This window comes from Dama dama, chromosome 18 (assembly GCF_033118175.1).
Source record: "Dama dama isolate Ldn47 chromosome 18, ASM3311817v1, whole genome shotgun sequence".
NCBI classification, from domain to species: Eukaryota; Metazoa; Chordata; class Mammalia; order Artiodactyla; family Cervidae; genus Dama; species Dama dama.
In genome coordinates this window covers 78898483-78924482 of record NC_083698.1, presented here as the reverse complement: position 1 = coordinate 78924482, position 26000 = coordinate 78898483, and the positions used below count along the sequence as shown (strand labels likewise).

General features: G+C 39.7%; 1 gene segment (V, D, J or C); it reads right to left on the bottom strand.

Moving 5' to 3' along the window:
- Positions 1-1572: 1572 nt before the first annotated feature.
- Positions 1573-20440, bottom strand: LOC133072430 (T cell receptor gamma constant 2-like). The segment is given in 7 exon segments: positions 1573-2179; positions 3605-3658; positions 4550-4609; positions 7521-7850; positions 12903-12953; positions 19797-20114; positions 20301-20440. Coding segments are annotated over 7 exon segments (999 nt in total).
- Between the last annotated feature and the right edge of the window lie 5560 nt (positions 20441-26000).

Sequence of the window (26000 nt, the reverse complement as noted above, 5' to 3'; positions counted from 1 at the left end):
ACCAGTCTGTTGTTCCATGTCCAGTTCTAACTGTTGCTTCCTGACCTGCCTACAGGAGGCAGGAAAGATGGTCTGGTATACCCATCTCTTGAAGAATTTTCCACAGTTTGTTGTGATCCACACAGTCAAAGGCTTTGGAGTAGTCAATAAATATACATGATGTACATTTTTTGGAAGACACATAGTGGTCTTTTAGTTTATTTTTTAGCTTCTTACTGGGGACTAGGGTTCATTGGGGGCTGCAGTTAACGAACATAAATCTTAGTACATTTTGTTTCCTTAGGAAATTAATGAATGGATGTTAAGATCACTTTCTGAGTAAAGCACATTCTACACTTGTGAGCTCTGTGATGGCCCCTGGCTGCGTGAGATCTGAGCTGGCAATGCTAGAACCATTTCAGTTACTTGGTGCCTCAACCCGGCTGCACATTAGGATTAATGAAGGAGAATTTTTAAAGTGTGATGCCTGGCCTGTGATGTAGTTTGGACATCAGTGACTTTTTTCTTATACATTTATCAATCTATGTCTCTAATCATTTATTTATCGCTATAATAAGAGAGCCACTGGTGTACTAAAAAGGGAGCAGGTTTTTAAGTCAGGCAGACCCGGCCCAAGTGGACTCTGGCACCGCTCTGGGTTTACCTTTGGGCATATTTCATAACCTCTCTGGGACCTCATCTTCTTATCGGTGAATTAGAGATGTTAAGTAACAAAATACAGGCTCGTAGGTCAGAGAAACCCGGTTCTAAATAACTATTACTTTAAAAGTAGATGTGATGAGTAGATAACCTCTTTCATCTGAAAACTGTGGCCTCTAACTGTACTTTCCTCCAAGGGTGCTTAGAGGATTAATGGAATTATCTGGGTGAACTGCAACAACTGAATCCCTGTTCCATCTACATCTAAACTGTCCATGGGGAATGAGATTAGAGAAAATTCTCAGTGCATTTGTGTAACTGTGAAGTCTACGGATTCTACAGTAGAGCTACCAACAGTAGATGCTAATGTGGCTTAGGGTTTGCGTGGACCACGCATCATGAACTTATCTACTTCACCTGCTCCAGGAGACAGGGCACTGTAACTTCATCACACAGAGTTCAAATCACTGCCTGGGGTCACACAGATGCTAACACAGACCCAGGGTTCAAATGCAGGCCCTCAGGGATTAGAGTCTGCATGCTTCACCTCCACCCGATGCCCCTCTGGTATCGGTGCAGTTCTCATGGGGTTAATATGAGGATCAGGAGGCAGTGCTTAAGAGACACTAGCACAGATTTGAGCACACACTGAGAAAGTCATGCTGAGTGTCAGTCACCACAGGAATGTCCCGAACCAGTAAGTTTGAATCCGCTGACTTTAAAAGAGAAAGAACCCAGGCACCTTGCTTTGGCTATGGATCCCCCTGGGGCCAATGCCCCAAAGAAAGTGCCACAACCACCATCCCAGGGAAGGACTTAGAAATGTGTTGTTGATCATTATTACAACCAGGGCTGAATTTGATAGCTCGGTTGTCATGCTGTCTTTTACCTTGGTCAGATTTCATAAAATTAAAGTACACACAGACAAAAACGGACTTTTGCGTTTTTCTTTTATTAATCACGTCTATTATGAAATAGAAAGTACAGAATTCAAGTAGCAAAGCTGGCAGCCCCAGGGTGTGTGGCAGGGAGGGTCAGGGTCATGATCTGGGGGGAGGCGCTGAGGGAAGAGATGGGGAGCTGCCCGCTGTGTGCGCTGAGAAGGCGTGAAGACTCAGGGGCCCAAGGAGCTGATGAGGTTGTGGGGACAGCGAGGGGAGAGGCTGTCCGGACCCACCCTGGGTCGTGCCCCAGTAGTAATGGCAGAATTTCTTGTTACAGAGTCAAACTGTCTGTTTGCCCAGTGGTTTGAAAAACTCTTACAAAATAAAGACATAATATAAAAATAACACATGAAATAACCCAAATCCAGAATAAAAACCAGGCTAGATTCTCAGCAGAGCTTTTAGAGACCGTAGATGATAAAGGAACGCTGATCCTCTTATGGGGCCCCTCTGTCACGAGCTCTTCTGACTGCCCCAGATGCCTGTTCCCCTGAACACACAGGAGGTGATGATGACAAAGTAGACCGTGCTCTTAATGAGGAGGAGGAGGTATGTGTAATAGGCAGAGGTATTCATGAGCTGCAGCTGCAGGGTATCTAGGAGAAGTCCTTTGATTAGTTGCCTGTTCTTTTGAAAGGTCAGTACACAGTGATGGGATGAGGTCACAATTGTTTATTTCTGACAACCTACTATAAAGTGACACCCCAGCATCACCAATCCCCACAGTCAACAAGGACCACCACTACCATCACACCACCGCCAGAACGACTCAGAATCCAACTTAAAGTTCAAGTCAATCAACAACTTCTGCTAAATTCACTTAGAACCTTTCTAAATATTAAAAAGTAAGTCTGTGTTTTTAATAAATTAGTGCAGTGGGAAAAAAGAATTTTTGAGAGATTTTAGCATTTTCTTTGCCCTCACTATGTCTCTAAGTAATAAAAACAGCTAATCTTCATTAACCATGATCCAAATACCAGGCATTTATTCTGAGAGCTTTGTAAGCAAAGTGCTAATCTTACTTCATTTCGCAATAATTTATAAGATTGTTATTTTCGTTTCCATTTTACAAGTCAACTGTGAATGGAGAGAATGAATTTGCCAGATGTCATACATTTAGAAAATACCAGAAACCGTATTTCATTCCTAGCAACTTGACTGTAAAGAACACACTCTTAACTGCTCTGGGGCCCTGCATCTCCACATGTGATAAATACCCCAGACAGGAAAAGTCTTAGCATAAACATCAAGTGGAATTGCTGATTTGGAAGCATCTGAGCCATTATATGTTGTGCATTAGTTAGAGTCCTACAAAAGTTACAATCCATGAAGTTTTCTGGTGTTCACAGAGGGTGGATAGTGGGGTTTAGTAAAGAGAACATTGCATGCACAGAAAATGCATGCAAGATACAGCACAACACCTTCCATATAAGAATATTTCAGTAAGTGTCTTTTCACGTATAACTACTAGCACAACCAAAATACTAGAAGCAAAGGCATATCATGTTTCCCTGGTCATTAGAAACAAAAGCCACACTAACAAATGAAATCCAATGTGTAAATGGTTCAGAATCTATCATGACAGTTTCTAATTTAGAGTCATCTCACACCAAAACCAGCATTTTATTGTGCTAAGATGACCCATAGGAAGTGATAACGTGTAGTAGGTAAGTCGTGTCTGACTCTTTTGAGACTCCATGGACTGTAGCCCACCAGGCTCCTCTGTCCATGGGATTTCCCAGGCAAGAATACTGGAGTGGATGGCCACTTCTTTTTCCAGGGGATCTTCCCAACCCAGGAATTGAACCTGTGTTTCCTGCATTGGCAGGCAGATTCTTTATCACTGAGCCACCAAGCCCAAGAAATGATGATAGATTTACTTAAAATACCACTCCGTCTATTTCTGCAAATCCCAACAGTATAGCTTTTTTACCTTAAACCAAGTAAGTTCAAAAGTTAATTTTATATGGTAGAAAAAAGTGCTATAGCTGACATAACAACAAAACTAAACAAAAACTTACTGTTTTCATCTTTCAGACATGCTTTTGTAGAATTTCCAGCAGGGGTTTGTTTTTCTAGAAGAAAGGAGAGCAAGTATTAGTTGATTGTGTATATCTATTTTTGACAGTGTGATATGTATATGCATATGCATGTGCATATAGACATCTATGTGCATGCTCCATTGCTGAGTCCTGTCCAATTCTTTGCTACCCCATGGACTGTAGCCCGTCAGATTCCTTGTCCGTGGGATTCTTCTGGAAAGAATACTAGAGTGGGTTGCTATTTTCTCCTCCAGGGGATTTTCCCGACCTAGGGATTGAACCCACATCTCCCAGATCTCCTGCATTTCCTGCACTGGCAGGTAGACTCCCTGCCACCTGGCCACCTGGGAAGCCATGGCTGTGGTTTAGTCACCAAGTCATGCCCAACTCTAGTGACCCCGTTAACTACAGCCCACCAGGCTCCTCTGTTCATGGGGTTTTCCAGGCAAGAATACTGGAGTGGATTGCTACTTCCTTCTCCAGGGGATCTTGTTGACCCAGGGATCAAACTCAGGTCTCCTGCATTACAAGCAGATTCTTTATATTGGGAAGTCATATATGCATGTGTGTGTATATATATATATGATATATATATATGATCATATATATATATATGATCAATTGTCCCTGCCTGTTTAGTCTGTCTATATGTCTGTACATACATGTGTGTGTCTGTGTCTATATGTCTGTACACATATATGTATTCTCCTGATAGAATATATTCTCCTGACAGAAGAGGAGTCATTAAAAGTATAACAATGATGAGCCCCACAATTGCAGGTAATTGGTCTTTTTACTTTAAAGCCAGGTAGACTTCAAAAGGGAAATTCGTCAGAAAGCAATGCAGGAAATGCAGAAGATGTGGGATAAGAAGGAAAAAAAGACTGAAGCATGACATAAAGGCAAACATGGACAAAAACTTACCACTTTTATCCTTCAAACCATCATTTGGAGGTTTAGTAGTAGTGACAACTGAAGAGGCAACTACAAGAAATGAGAACAATTATTCGTCAATTTTTCATGCCTGTTATTTGGCAATGTGCATTTGTGTTTATATATGTATTATTAAAACATATATAAGTAGATAATCTGCTGAGAAAGAAACACTCATTAAAAAATATGAGCCCTACAACCCAGGAAGAGTTGGTCTGATTCTGCATAATTCAGTAGATCAGTTCAACATCAAAACAAATTCATCCAATCCCAGAAAATAAAACAGAATCTCTTATTTGAAGGAATCTGGCTCCAGCAAATTTCCCATCGAGGAAAAATGAAAAACCAGCCACACCTTTCTACATCACTCATATCTCCAGCATCCGATACTCTTGCAGTTGTGGTATGTGTGGGAATAAAGAAAACAATGCTAATGCTAATAGCCATTGAGTAATAATAATCACTCAATGCCTGTGCCAGGCACTCGCTTCCATACTGAACATGCAGTATGTCATTTAATCTCCCACTGACACTGGAGTGAGGTGCATTTTGGAGGATTCCATGTTACAAAGGAGGAAATAAGAATCAGATGGTAAGTAACTTGCTTAGAGTCATATCACTGATGGCAGAGTCAGAACTCTAAGGATCATTGAGGGAGATTAAATGAGACAAAGCTGTGAAAAGTACTTCATAGAAATAATCCATAGAAATGCAGAAAAATTAATCTATAGACAGAAAACAGAATTCCGTACCAAAAACAGCTTCCTTTCTTAAATATTTTTAGCAATGATGATTTTATTACAGGAGCTCAGCATTTCAGTGCGATTCCTTTGAGGACTAAAAAATAGGCCAAATCCCATTTATAGTCCTCTAGCTATAGAAAACCTAAGGGGAGGACTTCCCTGGTGGAGCAGTGGATAGGAATCTGCCTGCCAATGCGAGGGGCCTGGGTTCGATCCCTGGTCTAGGAAGATTCCACACACTGTGGAGCAACTGAGCCCAATCACCACACCTACTGAGCCTGTGCTCCCTAGAGCCCATGCTCCGCAACAAGAGAAAACACCATGATAAGCCTGTGCACTACAAGGAAGAGTAACCCCCACTCACTACAACTAGAGAAAAGCCCGTGCACAACGACACAGACCCAGCACAGCCATAAAGAAATAAAATTATTAAAAAAGGAAAGACAATTTCTTAAAAAAAAAAAAAAAACACAAACCTGAGGTGAGAGTTCAGTTTATTTACAATTTTTAGAAAGACATCAAAGTGTTAGCCACTCAGCCGTGTCTGACACTTTGGGACCTCATGGACTTGTAGCCCACCAGGCTCCTCTGTCCATGGGACTCTCCAGGCAAGAATACTAGAGTGGGCTGCCATTCCCTTCTCCAGTTAAAAAGGCATACATGTAAGTGAAATATTTATTTGTATACATAATAGTTTGTTGGACTGGAAGAAAACAGTCACAATAGTCATTTTGGTTCCTCCTTAGAAATTTGCAGTAGAATGGCATTAACAGAAATGCCCTGTTAGCTTGGCTGCCATGAGTAGTCAATGGAAAACATTGCCTAGTCAATTAAGTGCCAAGTGAAACACATTATAAACTGGAATTTGTTTCCTTTACAATAATCATCACCATGAAACTTATTTTAATTCTTATTTTTCCCTGATCACCCAAAAAATAAAAATACAAGGACAATTAAGCCCATCGCTATATTAAACTAGCATTTTGCATATCTGCTTCCCTTCTTTTTCTTATGGTAGAACAAAAATTTAGGGCCATTTTGTAATCTTACTTTTAAAGAGTTTTAGGAAATGATATAAAAATATAATGAATATATGAATAAATACATCTATGTCATGTTATCTAAAGCAAGTGTTTTCACTGACATTATTTCATTTGCTCTTCACAGCTCCAAGAAAAGACCAAAGCAAATGTTTGGACCTAATTTGATCACAGGACAAACTAAGGGTCAGAGAAGATAAATACTTACTTCAGAAATTCGGATTGAAAAAAAAGAAGGAAATTCAGACAGGCACACAGCAAAACTGGCTGCACATGCTATGATCGGCTTGTTTCTCACTGTTTAAAAGGACTTCTGATTCCTTCATATGAGCCCTCTGGGACCTTTAGTCAGTGTGTTTATATGATGCAGGACTCTAAGTGACTTAGGACTTTTGAGTAATTATAGAAAGGACAGTAATTCACCTGAGTGTGTTCATCCAGACTCCCTTCAGGCCTGGCACGTGCTAGGCTTCAATGAAAGTTGGTGAGAGGCATTTTCCAATGGCAAGAAATATATTCATTATGTAGAATGTAAGTAACTCTGTGTACTCTAGCCTCACCCCGTCTTTAATCACAAAATTTTACTCCAAGTGATATATAAAAAAATCCAAATCTTAGAAACCTAACACCATGGACCATAATAAATGTACAGTAGCCAAGTTACTCTGCTTTCTGTTGATCTGTACTCTGGCTTGCTCATAAGCACATCAATTGATGTTAAGACTCGTTTCTGGACTACCGTTTGAGTAAAGCAAGATTGAAATTAGATGACTTTGTTTGATGAATAGAACATTCATAAAAGACATACAATTACTCTTACTTCCTAATAAACTAAGATCTTCAACAGTGGAATCTCTTTTTGTGTGTTTATAGTGTGCTAAACTGTTAGGTGCTTCCATATATGTTGTTTGATTTAAACCATATAACAACCCCAAAATACTTCATTATGACCTTAATATTTTGGATGATGAAACTGAGGTTGATAAAGTTTAGGTAAACTTTTCTCTTTCTTTTTTGCATTTCAAACCCTAAACTTTTTTTTTTTTAAATTCTGTAAGGAAATAGCTTGAAATTTAAGAAAGATTTGCATTTGTTTTTCATTAATGCTTGATAGAAGAGGTGGAGTATCCATTTGAAAAATTGTTCTAGGAGGTTATACTTACATTTCTATTCACATACCTTCATTCACTGACGGAAAAAGAATCTCTTGATTTCTGTCTCTTTTATTTTTCTCATGTTTGACAATACACATGTGTTCTTTATCCATGGAGTTTCCCGACACGGTCAGCCAGCTGAACTTCATGTATGTGTCATCAGTCTTCATGGTATTTCCCTGCTGGGATGGCAAAACTCTGTTGCCACTTTTTTCTCTCCAATAAACCTTAATAACATGAGGGAAAAATTTCTCCAGAAGACAAAGATATGTTCCAGTATTATCATGCTTGATTTCAGTAATCGAAGGAAGAAACATAGTGGGCTTGGGGGACATGTCTATATCAAGGTCTCTATCTGTAGGAGAAAATGAAATAGTAATTAAAAAGAGTTATTTCACAAACACAAATGTTGGTGTGATTTGGAACAATCTAGCAAGTGGTAAGAGGAAGAAAATTTGTCATTGAATTATAGCCTGGTTGTTCATCCACAGTAGGTGGTGAGGTATGTGTTATTGTTCTTATTTTCAATGGGAAGAGAGGTTCAAGACATCGTAAAACTTAAAAGTCCCCACTAATATGTAACAGAGGCTGGATTAACGTTTACATTTGTTCTTTCTCCACATGTTACGATGGGGTATGACTTTTAACTGCCCATATCAAATGCTTCCAGCCTTCATGAACACATTTATTATTTAAAAATCTATTTTATTCTATTATAATGGAAACTGTTTTAGGGTGAATGGGAGTGTGTGGTGGGAATAGGTTGAGGGAGAAGACCAGGTAACTATGAAAATGTCTCTATAGGACATATTAAAAAACATATTTATAACTCATTTTTCTTATCAAGTGGGAAAAATATGCTAAGGAGAGACAAATATCTCCAAATTCAGTTTTTTGCAGTGAGTGGACAGTAAGATAACTTTCCATTTGAGGAGTTAAAAGTACAGCTGTATTCTCTGGAGAATTTTAATTCAGTCAGCGTTCTTCTCTGCAAACAACTCCCTACTGCATACAATCCCTTAACATTTGAATTGAGTGTAGGTACACATATACATTCCCTATCATATGCCAAGACAATGTACCAAATATGATAGCTACACACTATCTCATTCAACTTTTATACAACCCCTACTGGGTATATATTATTATCCCACTTTATGGATTAGGATACTGAGGCCAGAAAATAATTACCCAGATTCACATAAGCAGTAAGTGGTGTACCTGAAATTCCAAGTCAACCTGATTCCAAAGTTTTCTTTGAAAACATCCCTTTCACTTCAGAAAAGGAAATGTGTCAACTCACAAAACTTACTTATAATAACAAATTTAAACCTTGGGCCAAACACTTTCAAGATGACTGCACACTTTATACATGAATCCTTAGTAGTAGTCCTCATGTACACAAGACAAATCCTATTAGGTTACTTGCACAATGTTTTTCCATGGTGCCCTTTACAAACAGGGATTTGTTTTAAAATTCTTCCTAAGAGTTCTACATTTAATCCCCTTTCACATTCCCATTTTTTCCTAAACATTCTTAACCATATGTTTTTCCTTGAATTGTTTCTTGCCTTCCCCAATTCCCTTGAAAAAAAATTGCTTTCTCCTGCTATCTACCTATGACAAAAATTTTATTCCATTAACAAATATTTTTCTATAATAATTTCAAAATTATTCAACCCATATGGAAGTTGTTAGACTAATTTAGCTTCTCTGACTTCTTCAAATCCTAGGGAAACTATGGTGGCCTTCAGTTCAAGAGACCAGGCTTCTGATCCTGCTTCATTTTCCTTGTAAGTTCTGTGACTGAGCCAATTGGGTCAATTAAAGCCTTTGATGCTTTATTTATTTGAAAATGCAGATGTTCATGTAAATCCCTGCCAATTAACCTTGAACACTGGTTCCCTTGATTGCAATTCTACTGTGCTCTCAACTGTCTGAAATCCTCAACTCCATCATCACAGGAAACATGCCTTTCACAAACCAAATTGATGGAAAATTACTAGTCTTATCTTAGCCACTGTATTTCCAGGGTTAAAAAAATCAAAAGGAACATTGGTTAAAACCTAATATATGCAGTTACTATATGAAACTGTTTCACTTGTTTTGTACAAAACAAATGGCATTCCCCCCAATCAAGACCACAATTGATTTTGGCTCCAAGCTTTGACTAGAAATTTTAGCCTTGAATTGACTTCTATCCAGCTCCTGAACAGAGTTCAACTTGTGAGTCCTAGCAGTGGGCCTTCAAGACAGGATAACGAGAGAAATGGCAGGATACCTGGTCCTCAGATTCTCCTAGAGTCATATTGCATCACGAAAACCTTCCCTGCCTGACCCTCTCTGCAGGGTCATCTCTGAATGACATTAAACTTTATGATGTTTGTAACATTGATGCCCTGGAAGCAAGAACTGGATTTATTTAAAGACCATTTCTTCCAATTTATATAACAGATGTTGAAGCCAATGTCCCCCTTTTACTTCATTTTTTAAAAACTCCTGCGTTGATATCTCTTTCTAATATTATTTTAACATACCTTGTTGGAAAATTTGGTGTGCTTCTTTATCACTTAATTAAAAATATTATTCCACTACATTTTTTCAACTTTTAAAATTTTTAATCACTTGTTTATAGAGATAGAACATACACATATCTCTCCTATCTCTGAGAATGAACTCTTACCCTGTGCTTCCTGCCAGGTCTTCACAGGCCTTTTTCCTTCTACTTTCCTGAGTGCCTTTGATTTTCTATTCCTATTTTTGCCCTGCCTGAACCTGTGTGTGTGTGTGTGTGTGTGTGTGTGTGTGTGTGTGTGTGTGTGTGTTTAAATATTTATTTATTCGAATGTACCAGGTCTCTAGTTGTGGCACACAGGCTCTTCTTTGCCGCATGTAGGATCTAGCTCCCTGATAAGAGAATGAACCCAGGCTCCCGCACAGGGAATTCAGAGACCCAGCCACTGGTCCAGCAGGGAAGTCCCTGTATGTGTGTTTTTATCTTAGGTCTTCTCAAATGGAGGTTGGAAACAAGCAACATATAAAATGACAAATATCGTGTGTCTTTTTCTGCCCTGGGTTTTAATAATTTACTAAGTTCTAACTCCAACAGAGCGTGAGGAATCAGATAACGTGTTTACAAATTCTAGTTCTGTGAGATATATGCAAAACATACAGAATTGCATCTGTTTTGAATTTGTGTCCACTTTTTTCAATATTTACATAAATATATGGAGAAATTGATTCTGGTACCATGACACAGAGGTGACTTTCAGCAAACCACGTAAGGTATGAATGTGTCAAGAACTGAAGAACTGTCCCTTCTCTCTCTGGGCTGCTTGGATTACCTCTGTTTCCATCTCACATCTATTGGGAGTAGGGTTCCATCTTTTCTCACTATTTTGCCTGAATCTTTTTAAATCTGCTTTCAAAAAGGGTTTTCAGTATAAAGTCAGTTCTTGGTCAAGAATGTCACTTAGAGTAAATATGTCTTTAACTACCAAAGAGGAGCAGAAGCATTGTTTTCACACATGAGAGTAAAGTAAATTATAAACTACTAAGTAGTCAATTAAAGCATTCATTTTAAAGGTCAGGCTGAGTGCTCATTCACTCAGTTGTGTCTGACTCTTGGAGACCCTTTGGACTGCAGCCTGCCAGGTTCCTCTGACTGTGGGGTTTTTCAGGTGAGAATAATGGAAAAGGTCAGGCTACGGAACAGTAAATACTCAGGATGTAAAAACATGACTTAAGTGTTTCGAACATCAATAACAGTTCAGATCATGTACTTTGGAATAGACAAATCCTTATTGAATCCTAAACTTTGCAAGGTATCCTGTCAGGTGAATTTACACTAGTAACTGAAGTTCTTGACACCTCAGTGTCCTTATATATGAACTGGGAATAAAATGATTCCTGTTGAGGAATGAGATACGGCACTGAAACTTCTTATGCTGTCTGATTCTCAGTAAATAGCGGTTGATACTAAAATTCTCTTTAGTGGGATGACTTAAGGACATTTCATTAAATTCTTCCACCAGATAAAAAAATATAAGAGTTTTATAAGCTATAACTATTACGTCAATTGAGAAAGAAACAAGTCCATCAATCCAAAATCAGCCGTCTGTCTAGCAGCCACGGATCATAGAACATGGGTCCCAATCAAGCCAGAATCTATAAAGCTCAACTGGTAGAATAGAAGCTGTCTGAGTGTTGGGACTTGCTCTATCTTTGTCTAGCTTACTCTTTTATCTCCATCATCCAACACAGAAACTGCCCTCAATAAATAAATGCTAAGAGAATGCGCAGATGAGGATGTTCAACCATGTAAACTATTTCCATGGACTTTGGAGCTGACATGGCTCGTAAGTGAGGGAGTAAAAGTCTCTGGTCATGTCTGATTCTTTGCAACCCCATGGACTATAGCCCACCAGGTTCCTCTGTCCATGAAATTCTCCAGACTAGAATGCTGGAGTGGGTAGCCATTCCCTTCTTCAGGGGATCTTCTTCACCCAGGGATCAAACCCAGGTCTCCAGCATCACGGGCAGATTCTTTGCCATCTGAGCCACCAGGGAAGACAGGGCTCATTGAGCTCACAAATTCCATGAAACTGACCCATATCCAGGAAATGTAACAAGAGATGTGACTGCATGAATTTCAACTGATCTCAGCCTTCCTCTAAGAAGCTACAGTAATAAGAAATGGGATTTACCTATGTTCTATAGTCATTTACTATAAGAATTTTTATGTACAGATTTTAGGGATGAGATGAAAACCGATAATGTAATTTTGTGAAATATTGGGAGACAAGGACACTGTGTTTTATCTCAAACTGTAGAGAAGAAATAATTAAGAAAAGTGATTCTCACTTAATAGATTGTCTAGAATCGATTCAATAGCTTATACCGATGTAATGACATAATATGTTAATGGTGTAAGAATACTGACACATAAACGAAACAATAAAAAAGACAAGGCCCTCAAATATTTTACTATCTAATCTGAGTCTGTTTTAATAATTTATGTTTGTGTGTGTGTATTTTCAAAGAAAAATCCCATTCTGTTTTTGAGGAGAGAAAAAATCATTTGCAAAGTAGTTGAGTTTCCATATACAGTGACCAGTACCTGCGGAATTGTTCATATGCTAAGACCAAGCATGTGGCAGTTAGATAAAGTGAATACTTTAGATCCTTGGGTCAAGAAGATACCCTGGAGAAGGAAATGGCAACCCACTTCAGAATTTTTGCCTGCGGAATCCCACGGACAGAGGAGCCTGGCAGGCTATAGTCCACAGGGTCATAAAGAGGCAGACATGACTAAAACGACTTAACACACAACACAGATTGTTTTCTCTAAAAAAAACACCTGTCACTTTCCCGTAACTAAGGAAAAAAAGAGAAAAACATTACTTACCAGGGGCAGCTACTATGAGCTCAGTTGCTTTTCCAAATATCTTCTTCCAACCTGCACTGTCACACTGGTTGAAGCTCCTACAATAATCTTAGCCTTCTCCTAACTCCATGTCACGACTGGAAGTTAAAAATTTTGTACTGGAAATACAATCTTCTGGATTCTTTTGAAAGTCCTTAAACATACGTTTTATGGTATCTGGTGTTTTACTAACTTTCCTCAGACAAAAGGACCCAAATATCTGCTTTCCATGGAGGAGAAATCATTGAAGACACTGATGAAAGATGAAAGGAATAAAAACAGGAAAAGAAGAGTTCACCACCAACGGGTTAACCACCTGCCTTCCTAAATTTCCAGTAATAGTATTCAAAGAATTAAGCCTTTTTTTTTTTTTTTAATTTCCAGGTGTTCAAATCTGTTGAAACTGCTCAGAGTTTGCATCAAAGAAATACCCTTCTCTTCTCACAAACACCAAAACTTGTCCCTTAGGGATTTGGGGCTATATTGTTGAAAGGAAGAAACTCTTCAGTCACTGAAAATGCAAATACTCCATCACAAGTGTACTTGTAAAATGTGAACAAAGTTCTCCATTCACTGGGTAACATTCTTTACCATGGCAACACAAGATAAGAAAATAAGTTCTGTGATGAGTTATTGTTTTTTTCCTTAGGATAAAAGAAGAAATTTGTAGAATTTTCTCTCCTTTGAAATAATAGATTCCTTATTGAAACTAAAACTTGAAAATAATATCCATTTCTCTGATATGTTGTAAGAAGACTCTTGGAGACTGTTTTGTAATCTGGAGATACTCATCTTGGATCAGGGTAAAAAAAGGTTGTCAGAGGCATCTGGGTGCTCCTCTGAGCACAGATGAGCTGGCCATCCTCCAGGACCCACACAAGACAGGTTGAGTATCCCTCTGTCCATGCCAGATCCACCTGGTTGGTCCTGGCCTAAGTCCTATCAACAAACAGTGCCTTTGCCCTGAGAATGAAAATAGAAGGTCACAGTAACAACTGTCCATTCATAGTAGCTGAGCCCCTAACACACAGGAGAAGATGAGAGATCTGGGTGAATATTTTGTTTAGAAACCTTTCTTTAATTGAAAATTGAGTTATTAGTATTAATACTTTGAGTTGTCAAATACCATTTGGACCTATTGAGATCTCAGTGGTATCTGAGGTACCACTCAGTACCTCTCTGGTAGCTTGTACTCTGTTTTTCCTTATTCTAGACCATGAATCAAATTATCAGGAGCTTTAGGAGTTGCCTATTTTTCAAAATCCATGAAAGCTTTACCAATAAAATGCAAAAGAGTAAGTAAAGAGTTATACAATCATTTGTCAAATTTATAAGAAAATTCCAAAGCTATAAGAAGAAAGAGTATAAGGTTTTATAAGAGCATAAAATTAAACCTGAATAAATAAAGAGACATCAAATTTGTGTGAGAAAAACTAAATATCATAAAGATACTGATCTTTCCTAAATTCACATTTATGAAGTTACTACAATTCTTATGAGAATTAAGAAAACATTTTATTTTTTGTTCTATGGTATAAGGGTTCAGGGTTAGCTAGTTAAACAACATCAAATATGAAATTACTAAAAATTATTTTTAAGAATAATATTGAATAGACATTTGGCCTAGCAGGTCTAAATCCTTATTGCAAAGTTGCTGACATAATGTGATAATGGTGTATGAATACTGAGACATAAACGAAACAGAAATCCTCTAGCAAATACTCCAAGTATCAGTTCAGTTCAGTTCAGTTGCTCAGTCGTGTCCAACTCTTTGCGACCCCATGAACCGCAGCATGCCAGGCCTCCCTGTCCATCACCAGCTCCCAGAGTTTACCCAAACCCATGTCCATTGAGTCGGTGATACCATCCAACCATCTCATCCTCTGTCGTCCCCTTCTCCTCCTGCCCTCAATCTTTCCCAGCATCAAGGTCTTTTCAAATGAGTCAGCTCTTCGCATCAGGTGGCCTAAGTATTGGAGTTTCAGCTTCAACATCAATCCTTCCAATGAACACCCAGGACTGATCTCCTTCAGGATGGACTGGTTGGATCTCCTTGCAGTCCAAGGGACACTCAAGAGTCTTCTCCAACACCCACAGTTCAAAAGCATATGTTGATATAAAAATATGGTAAGTCATTTTTAAATTGTAGGGAAACGTAAAGATTATCTTAAAACCAAATTAGGGTGATTGATTATCTGTTGGGAAAACAGAAATAGTTTTCTACCAAACACAATATAAGTGAAGTTCATATTAAACAGTGTCTAGAGAGGTGAAACTCTTAATATGTTGGCCACCAGAGTGAAAAACTGACTCACTGGAAAAGACCCTGATGCTGGGAAAGATTGAAGGCAGGAGGAGAAGGGGACAACAGAGGATGAGATGGTTGGATGGCATCACCTACTCAATGGACATGAATTTGAGCAAGCTCCAGAAGTTGATGATGGACAGGGAAGCCTGGTGTGCTGCAATCCATGGGGTCACAAAGAGTCGGACATGTCTGAGCGACTGAACTGAGCCGAGAGATGTGAGTTAAAAGGAACAAGTAGAAACCTAATTGACTCCTTGGGTAGGGAAACTTTGAATAGAAAGAAAACAGGAGACATCCTTACTTAATAGTTATTTTTTAAGAAGTAGGAATGTGAGCAATTTTTACAGCATTTTCATATATATATTTTTAGAAAAGAATGAATGAGGAGGAGATACTGATGGTGGTAGGGAGGAAAGTGATATGATCAGATCTGTGCTTTAGGAAGAAAAAGCAGGAAGGTTGATGTCAGAAGAGCAATCCCTGGGAAGCAGACACATTTCAGAGATGATCACCACGAGCTACTGAGAGGTCTCTGAGGACCCAGGTTACTGTAGTGACAGTGGGGATGTGTAGAAGGACTGGTGCAATAAATATTAACAGGTTTGTCAGAGTTTCTAAGGAATTCACAAGAGATAAATAAAATGACCATTAGCAAGGTTGAAAGTAAAGAAAAAGATGTTTTAACATCCTGGGACACAGTCTGTGTGGTGAAGCTTCATGGTCAAGGTTGTGGGGCAGCTACACACATCCTTGTCTTTCAGGGAAATTCCTACCCATCTCACAGAAATCAGGGGCAAGGAAGGAGCTGGGTGTAAATATTCTGTTTTTTCCTGTGCCAACCAGATATAGGATAATTGAAAAGTCAGGTTGCTATTTTCCAAATAGCTGTCCCTCCAGGATAGAAAACCTAATTACAGAAGCTATTTATGATCCTTCTTATTGGTTCGACCATGCCAAATGTGACACATGTCAACCCTCTCATTTTTCGTCTACATATTGACTTGGATCTTCTGGCTCCACAAAGCATTCTCGATGGCCCATTAATTTCTGACTATAGGAAATGAACAAATCATTAGTTTAATTTGATATTTCCTTTGAGGTACATAGTAAATAGCACAGTGCAACTCCTATCATTATTTTCTAAATATGTGAGCTGTTATATTGCTTAATCATGTTTTATCTGAAAGATAGGAATTCTTTCTGTTCCAACCATTTTCATCAAAGGATCAATTTTCCTACCTGGATACATTTACAAGAACACATGCTGCATCTCTGTGAATATACAGATCACCCTGACTCCCCCGCTTCTCTTCTTTATCCTTTCATTACTTCTTGTTGGTTCTGGGTAGAGTGTAAGGAAAAGCATAAGTTTAAATGATATTTATACTTGGCTTCAAACTGTGTCTCTTCTGATTCAATGCCTTTGTGATCTTGGATGCTACAGAGTTTCTCTGAATCCCAAGTTCATCATGCATTAGGGGTAGGGGAGGATATGATAGTACCTAAGTCAGAAAAATGATGTCAAGTTCAGGTCTGGAAATTCCTTGTTGCTCAGCCATTGCCAAGTGTTCCCAGCAGCCACAGAGGAAGCACAGGGTAACAGGGCCATCTCAGCCAAGGCTGAAGTTTTGTCTTCAACTGTCTGAACTGCAAGTGGCTCCTGGGAGGAAGACTCCTATCTGCTTCATCTGTATATTCTTTACATAGAGGCCAGGCCACAGATAACAGTTACAAGCGCTGACAGTTATTGAACTCACACTATGTGACAAGCATGGGTCTAAGTTCTTTACATGGATTGACCCAATGAATTGTCCAGAAACCCTCCAAGGTGGGAACACTTCTTACAACCCTTTAACTGAGGGAGAGATTGAATCTGAGAATGTTGAACAGGGCAATTGTGTGTCCTGTGTCGGGGCACCTATGCATATTAGGAAAAAATGGGCATTTGAGATGGAAAGGAACATGCTTCATCACAATTTTTGAACAGCACACAATAAGTCCATAAGACTTTGTACAGATGCCTCCAAAAATCCTTGATTCACTTTTGAATTTTTTTTCAATATGGCGGCCACCTCCTCCATGAATCTATCCTCTCCCAACTCGGGCACAATGACCTCCTTGCCACCATACACCCTAAATTTCAGGTTCTCATCACTAAAGGTCTTTCATTTCTGAGCAGGTCTCAGGCTGCTAGCAGTGAGGTCTGGTGTGTGTCCAAAAGAATTCCAGTGAAGAACTCCAGTCAAGCCAACCTCTCAATTCAGTCCCCATGATTGAGCCGGAAATCGTTTACTCTTTTCCATGACCTGTGACAAATATTTCTGTCTTTCCCAGCAGGGTAGATGGGGCAATGAAACCCCAATGCAGTAATCAAAGGGCATCTTAGTGTTTCATCTTGATAATTTTCTGTTGCTCAAAAGATTTGTCATGTCTTTTTGCCTTGAAAAAAATTCCTAGAACTCAGAAGTCAGGAAAATTTCATTGCATAAAAAGTCCCTCTGCAGAGAATTCTCTACAATTTCCCAATACACAAAATTTCAATGTAAAGCAGGTCAGGGAAATAAATATGCAGAATAAAACCTAAACAATATTAGAAAAATATAAATGACAATAAGTTTATGCTTCAGTCTTTTTTAAAGTTGTAAAATAGTTAAAATACATGGTCCCTGGTAGAGAACCAAGTTAAAGTTGGTTTGTTTACTATCCAATTCCTTTTTCCCCCGCAATTACAGAAATAAGAAGAACCTGAAACTTGACCTGTAGTTGTGGGATTCTCAAGCAAAAATATGACGACCTGGGAAAGCAGGGAAATCCAAGGTGCAGCAAGACAGGAATGGTTTTGGGCTAGGAACAAGCCCATGAGTACCATTCTGGAATACATTTCTGTGTCAGGCTGGGAACCTGTCCATTTCAGAGAGAAGTGTGTCACTTTATCTGTTACCACCTGGGCAGCAGTTCTTAAAAATCATTTTGAATAAGAATCAGCTATGGGGTCTATTGAAAAACACACATTTTCAGCCTTCATTCCAATGTTTGTATTAATGGTATTGGGTATCACCTAGAATTAGCACTTTTATTCCAACTCAGGTGCTTCTGATGCAAGTTGTTGGTGGACCACAGTTTAAGAAACACTGCTCTGATAGAAACTTGGAGGATCCAATACACAGGAGATCACATACATGTGAATCTAGCATTTCTGTTCCTGCTAAGTTGCTTCAGTCATGTCCAACTCTTTGCAACCCTATGGACCGAAGCCTGCCAAGCTTCTCTGTCCATGGAATTCTCCAGGCAAGAATACTGGAGTGGGTTGCCATGCCCTCCTCCAGGGGATCTTCCCGACTCAGGGACTGAAGCTGGGTCTCCTGCAGCTCCTGAATTACAGGTGGATTCTTTACAGCTGAGCCACCAGGAATTTCACATCCTTAAGTCTAGCCCATTAAGAAAGCCATACTCCTTTCATGTATACTTTTCAGCTGAAAGAGATACTATTCATTGTCTAATGGTTCACCCAAAGCATTCCTGAAGATGAATTACTGAGAAAAAAAACTAATCTGATAAATCTCATTCCAGTTTGGGACTTGGCCACATCAATGTAGAGGGTAGGGGTGGAAAGAACCCCTAGCTTGACTTGTTTAATACAGAACAGTTCTGGTTATGGGCTGAATTCAAAAGAAAGTGAAAGAAGAGTACAATGGTTGACATTGTTACAGAAATCACTGTTTTCCTACCCTTTCACTATGTCAGCCATGCCCTGATTGGTTTTATGAGGAAAATATCATTTTGTCCAAGAGAAATATGATACCAGTTTGAGGTTCAGGAAGTTCAAGTTTTCATTTTCATCTTTTCTTACTCTTCATACTCCTGAATATTGAAGATGCTTCATTCCCAGTCATTTTCTCTGGATAATGATCAGATAAATGATTCGGTATAGCTAGGTTTTTCTTTTTTTTTTAATGTTTGTGGTTTTTATTTTTTTTTTAAAAACTTATTTACTTTCTGCATCGGGTCTTACTTGCAACATGCAGGATCTCTGTTGCATCATGTGGGGTCTTCCCTTGTGGCACAGGAACTTCTAGTTGTGGAATAGAGTCTTCAAAACATGCAGGTATAGTTGCTCCAGAACACAAGTGCCCTGCATTCCAAGGCAGATTCTTAAACACTGGACTACAGTGTGGTTCCCAACCTTTCCAAGCTCTCCTAAATATTTCTCCTAAATATTTCGATTAACAGATCAATCCTATGTGCTCTGTCTCCTAGAGAGGAGGTTGAATAGACTCCACCAGCTCCTATGGGAGTTAAAAGAAGATGAGGCCTGACAGCTGCTTGCCTGAGGCATGAAAATGAAAGCCTGCTTTTAGAAAAAACTGGCTTTGGTGCAGAGGGGTGAGTAACAATTGAATAAAATGTTGGGGGATGGGGCGATGATCTCAGGATTTCACTTTGTTCAGAGTGAAGAGAACTGGCACTGACAGCAGGAAGTGAGGCAGGGGTTGGTCTATCTTGTGTACCCAGGCTGTTTTTTGGCAGCGACAAGCAAAATTTCAGTGCAGTGTAAAGGTAGGCTGAACCAACGTGCTTCTCCCAGACAGCGCAGCGGTACACGCCAGAATCACTTTCTTGAAGATTTGAGATTACAAATTTATACATCTTGTCTGTGCCTTCATAGCTATGGTATTTCCCTGGACTGATTCCTGGTTCCAACACAACCTTTGAGGAAGAGACATCATAATAGAGAAGGCGTCGGGGTACAGTTCCCTCCTGGAATTTGTACCAGTGGATATATTGGATGCTTTGTGTAGGAAGATCACAAGGGATTACAGCAGAGGACCCAGTTGCCCTGGTGATTGACATCCTGTCGTCTTCCATGTTGGAAGATACCTGAGTGACTGCAATGGGAAAAGCAACAAAAAATCCTGAGGAAGAGAAAACAGCATTTCTTAGTATGACCCCCGTCCCACCACCACCGCACCACATACACACACACACACACACACACACACACACACACACACACACACACTATTGCCAAAAAATACAGAAAAATCCCAGGAGCATCCAGGCAACATACTCACCAAGAGCCAGGAACACCAGAAGCAGCACTGGGGCCCGCAGCATGGCTGGGACAATAGCGAGACTGGGTTCCCAGCAGATATAACAGGCAGGGAAGTTAGCGAGGATCTCTCTTAAAGGCTACCAGGCTGAGCCCAGAAGGGGTGGGTGCTGGGGGAGGCGGGCAGAGGAGCCCCGCCTCACTACACCAACCCCTTTCTTGAGGGCCCCCTCTGGCAGGCTGGGAGCAGCCACGTCCCCCACAGGAGAAGAGAAGCCTGAGCTCTGAGAGCTCAGAACTGCAAGCAGAGGGATCAGGTGGGGGGTGGATGGAGAAACACGGACAAAGCTTGCCTGTTGCCTAGTGGAGTGAGCAGACCTGAATGGGCTAAGTTCCCTGCAGCTCAGGCTTTCAGTGTTAACGCTGCTGCCATGGTCTTGTCCGGTGACGAAACGTCTATAGTCTTTCCCCGATCTACCTTTCCTCTTTACCTGTAAGCAAAGTTTGAGACAACAAACAGCAAATCCAATAAGAACTGACCTGCTTTATTAAAATTAAGATTATAATGTTGGTCTGCATTTGACTCTCTATAGTAAAGGGATATGTATGTGTGAGTGTGTCTGCGTTACAAATCATTCTGATAGAGAGTGTATGTTCATCCCCAAGTAAAAAGCCACCTCACATTGGGTTTCCAAATTTCTCAAAAAACAAAAATAAAAGCAAGAAGCTTTGCAGTATTCGGAACAAACTTAAACTAAAAATAATATTTTGTTTATCTGAAATTCAGGGAAATGCAAATCAAACCAACCATGAGATTTCACCTCACTCCTGTCAGAATGGCTAATATCAACAAGGCTGGAAATAACAAGTGTTAAAGATGTGGAGAAAAGAGAAGCCTTGTGCACTGTTGGTGGGAATGTAAACTGGTGTAGTCACTATGGAAAACAGTAGGGATCTTCCTCCATAAGTTAGAAATGGAACTACCACATGATCCAACAATTTCACTTGAGTGTTTATCCATAGAAAACAAAAACACTAAGAGATACCAGCACCTCTATGTTCATTTTTTATAACAACCAAGACACAAAAACAACCTAAGTGCCAAAAACCAGATGGACAGATAAACTAGGTATGGTATATATGTGTGTTGTATACATACACACACACACACACATATATATATATATATATATATAGAGAGAGAGAGAGATAATTACCATTTTGTGCCCTAATTATCTGATGGATTTAGAGAGCTCTACTGGAGTGTTCTGGAGCTTCTGAGATGACAGATGTGGTCCAGCTACAGAAGACGGAATCCATGTGCATCCAAGGTCTGATAATATCGTTCAGTCCCTTCCAAACATCAAAGGAAATATTGCAGTCTCACAAATATGAGCATATAAACATACAGTCAATTATAGAAGCAGTAACTCTGCTTAAATATTTAACCAAGAAGGGAAAGAGTAGATCTTACAATTTTATCTTATAAGAAAAAAGTAATCTGTAACTATATACAGTGAGGGATATTGAAAATGTGGTGACCATTTCAATATATATAAAATATCAAATTTCTATCTTGTATAATTGAGAATAATATAATATTTTATGTCAGTTTTATTTTAAAATTATGTTTTTAAAAAAGGGAGAAAAGTGGTGGACTGAATGGAGTATCTGGGCAGCAGGCATAGGGCAAGAGAGCCGGCAGAAGCAGCCAGTTGCAGCAAACAGGAGCCCCGCCCTGAATGCGTGGTTCCCAAGACACTCCAGCCTCTTTTCCACAACAGTGTTCAGACATAAAGCAAAAATGTGGGCATGTGAAGAGTATGATCTTTTTGTAAAATGCTTTAAAGTAAATTCTTGGGTGACCTCATCCTTGGTCTCTTCAGTGTCTATCTCATGGCTCATGTTTGCCATGTTTATGTTTGATACATAAACTGCTATAAAAATACAGAGTGAAATGTAGCTTTTTGCTTTTCACATTGCATCTCAAATTTTTGGGGGGTTCTGTCTTTTTCAGCATGAAAAAAAAACACATAATTGAGGGAGTTCCAAAAGGGAGGGGTTATATGTATACCTATGGCTGATTCATGTTGAGGTTTGACAGAAAACAAAAAAATTCTGTAAAGCAATTTTCTTTCAATAAAAAATAAATTAATTAATTAAAAAATGTAATTGAAAGTCACCAGAAGGGAAAAAACTGAAGATGGTGTCTCCTTTTTGAAAGTTGAAATGAGGACACCCACTGCTAATGTTATTGAATGGCTAGTAAAGAATTTATTGATTCACAGACATGGTATCATATCCACACATATATACATACACCTGACTGTGGCTGGTAAAATAATGTTAAGGTCCACCCTATATTCAGTGAGACTGAATGATCTCTTAATGAAAAGTTGGAGAAGTCTTGTGTTGTGTTCCTGATCAGAAAAACCTCTTAATAAATTCAAGTAGAATTTATTTGTAAGCAAAATCTCTTTCTGTTTTGGTTTGCAGAAGGTAATTCTTGTTTCATGTCTCAGATTTCTTTTTATGTTTTTCAACACCTTACATTTCTTTTCTGGTTTTTAGCTCATGCACATGCACTATTTGTACTATTGTAAAAAGTAATACTGAACATATCAAAATGATTAGTTTTGTTTTTCTTATTTTGCATTATGTATTTGGCCTGAAGTACTAGGATCACAAGAAGACATGATGGATTGTGAATATATATAAAAGGTACTGGACATTTTGTATTATGTATCATGAAATAATAGTTTTCTCACAGATAAAGCCCCTAAAATAGTCTGAGTACTCTTATTTTGAACCCACGCTATGAAATCATTTTCCCTTGTGTTTAGCTTTGAACCCACACTATGAAATCATTTTCCCTTGCGTTTAGCTAGTTTGAATTCAAATGAACTCAATTATATTTTGAGTTGCTTTTGTAAAACAGAACTATTCAATGCAATGCTTCATGGGAAGGCAGCGTGTCTGTCAGTTTCCTTTCATTATGTACCATCATTCAAGTAAAATCCAACGGCATGAAGGAAATGGTCTGGCTTGGGGGGAAACTGGTCATGTATGTGGATCTAATCAACTCCATCCATGCTTGGTCTAAGAATGGGCCACAGGACAGAAATGCAGACGGAGGCTCCCTGGGAGGCTGGGGTCTAAGCAGGGAGAGCTCCTTACATGGAGAACATGCTGGGTCTGGCCTTGGACAGAAACCTCAAGAACTCAGTGGTGTCATCACAATGATTTGTCCTGTGTCAGGAGCTGACTCATGTCTACAGCACAACCACAGATGGGGCCTGAGCTGGACATCAGGGTGTGACTTTAACCTGAGAAGGGACTCCACCCCTGACACTGGCTGCACCAGTTAGATGCAGCCAGTCCTCCTAGGAGGGCAAGGCTCCCTAGATGTTGGCTCTCAGAGCAGAGACCAAGAGGAATGAAGGATGTGACTTGAATGTGCCCTGAGGTTAGAATGTGAGAGCTGAAGCCATGATCTCAGCAGTGGAGCCCTGCTTCCCTCTGAGACTGGACGGATGGAATCCAGGACGTGGACCCCATCCTGGGCCTGCTGGATGGGGAGGGGGTGGGACACCTGCTCTTCAAGCTCATGTGTCTGATCAGCCCTCTGCTATTCACCCTGCTATTCATCATTGTCACCTGATGTTAGTGCCCTTAGTAAGCCTTGCTCAGATTGACTGTGAAATCATTTTTTATCTTTTAGAGAACTTATATGACTTCGTATATGACAGGCTCAGTTGCACAGGTGAGATCAGACCTCCAAATCTCTGTTCTTATGAGGAACCGAGCATGTCACATCTGTCCATGAAGCTTGGGTCAAGGATTGGGTCTTGTGTCACCCCGTCTACACAGAGAAAATGAAACCAGGAAGGAGCAGCCTCAGAAAGTCACAGATCATGGAAGATCCCAGGTGGCTGGTGGAAAGTCAGGGATGATCTTAGTGCTGCAAGTCCTGTCTGCTCCTTCCTTCAGGGTCATGAGCGTAGACAAAGATGCAGATATGAACATCCTGAGCATAAAGTTCGCAACTCATATAGGAGCTCATCAGAGGAACTAAACAAAGAAATAATGAGGAAGTCGGGTCACACAGTCTAGAGTATATTTGATGACAATCACATGTGCTTGCAGAAGGATCTTTTCATCCATTAGCTGTGACCCTTTGAAAGTGAGGAAAGTTGGCCGTGGTTTAACTGTTCTCATTTCCTTGCTACACCCCACCTACTCCTTGCACAGTCCCAACCAGTAGAGGCCAGTTTGAGCATTTTCCACGAATCAACCACATTCGACAGTGCAGGTGAACAAAGAAACCTGAGAAAATGAAACCCGGTCAACACATCAGCGCATCAACCCCCTCCTGCTGCCACGCAGACTGTCATCCCCAGCCCCACTGCCCTTCCCTTTCCACCCCTCCCAGGCCAGGGCAGTCCAGGGCAAGTTGGGGCAGGAGGTTGCTGAGAAGTTGGAAACCACAGAAGACATGCCCAGCAGGGCCCTGACTGTGACATCAGCAGCATAAAACTTTCAGTGATTTGCACATTTCCCTTTCTTGCCTTCTACACTTAAATACACTTTTTTTTCATAGTGAAGAAATAGTTCCAAATCTCTAAGACCAGGGCCATATATTTCATCTAAAGAGGTCTGATCAAATTCCTAAGAACCAAGGAGTTGATCTGGACTTCCAAAGTGGCTCAGCGGTAAAGAATCCATCTGCCAATGCAGGAGACTCCAAGTTCGATCCTTGGGTTGGGAAGATCCCGTGGAGAAGAAAATAGCAACCCACTCCAATATTCTTGCCAGAATATTCCCATGGGCAGAGGAGCCTGGAGGGCTATAGTCCGTAGGATCCCAAAAGTGTCAGACACAACTCAGCAACTAAACAACAAGGAGTTGAGTAGATTAGGTTTTATCTATTTTCACTTGTCCAATTAGCAAAATCCTACATTTCACACAACAGTCTCCCGACATTCACTTACTTTGTGATTGGAAAAAAAAAAACGTGAAGTGAAAGTTGGTTGCTAAGTCATGGCTGACTCTTTGCGACCCCAGGAGTTGAGTAGATTAGGTTTTATCTATTTTCACTTGTCCAATTAGCAAAATCCTACATTTCACACAACAGTCTCCTGACATTCACTTACTTTGTGATTGGAAAAAAAAAAGGTGAAGTGAAAGTTGGTTGCTAAGTCATGGCTGACTCTTTGCGACCCCATGGACTGTAGTCCACCAGACTCTTCTGTCCATGGGATTTCCCAGGCAAGAATACTGGAGTGGATTGTCATATCCTTCTCCAGGGGATTTTCCCTACCCAGGGATTGAACCTGAGTCTCCTGCTTTAGCAGGCAGATTCTTTCCACTGAACTTTCATTTTCACTTTTTTTCCATAAAAATGACAAATACATAGTCTTAATGATATAAAACGCTATTATGACTTCAGCATTTTAAAAATAATAGCAAAATGTGTAAGATAATAGTGCATTATGAAGGGAAATTATTTTATAAATTATTGTACATCAACCTAGCTATTCAAGCATCTCTGTACATTTGGAGAAAAAGAGCTCTAGGTTGCGTAAGTACAGAGAAGTTCAAAACAATATACTCTGTATACTACCTTTGAGTATAAAGAGGGAAGTTAGAGTATGTATACATGCATATATGTTATATGTCCACTCATATTTGTTATAAAAGATTCAGAGAAAGAAAAAGCATA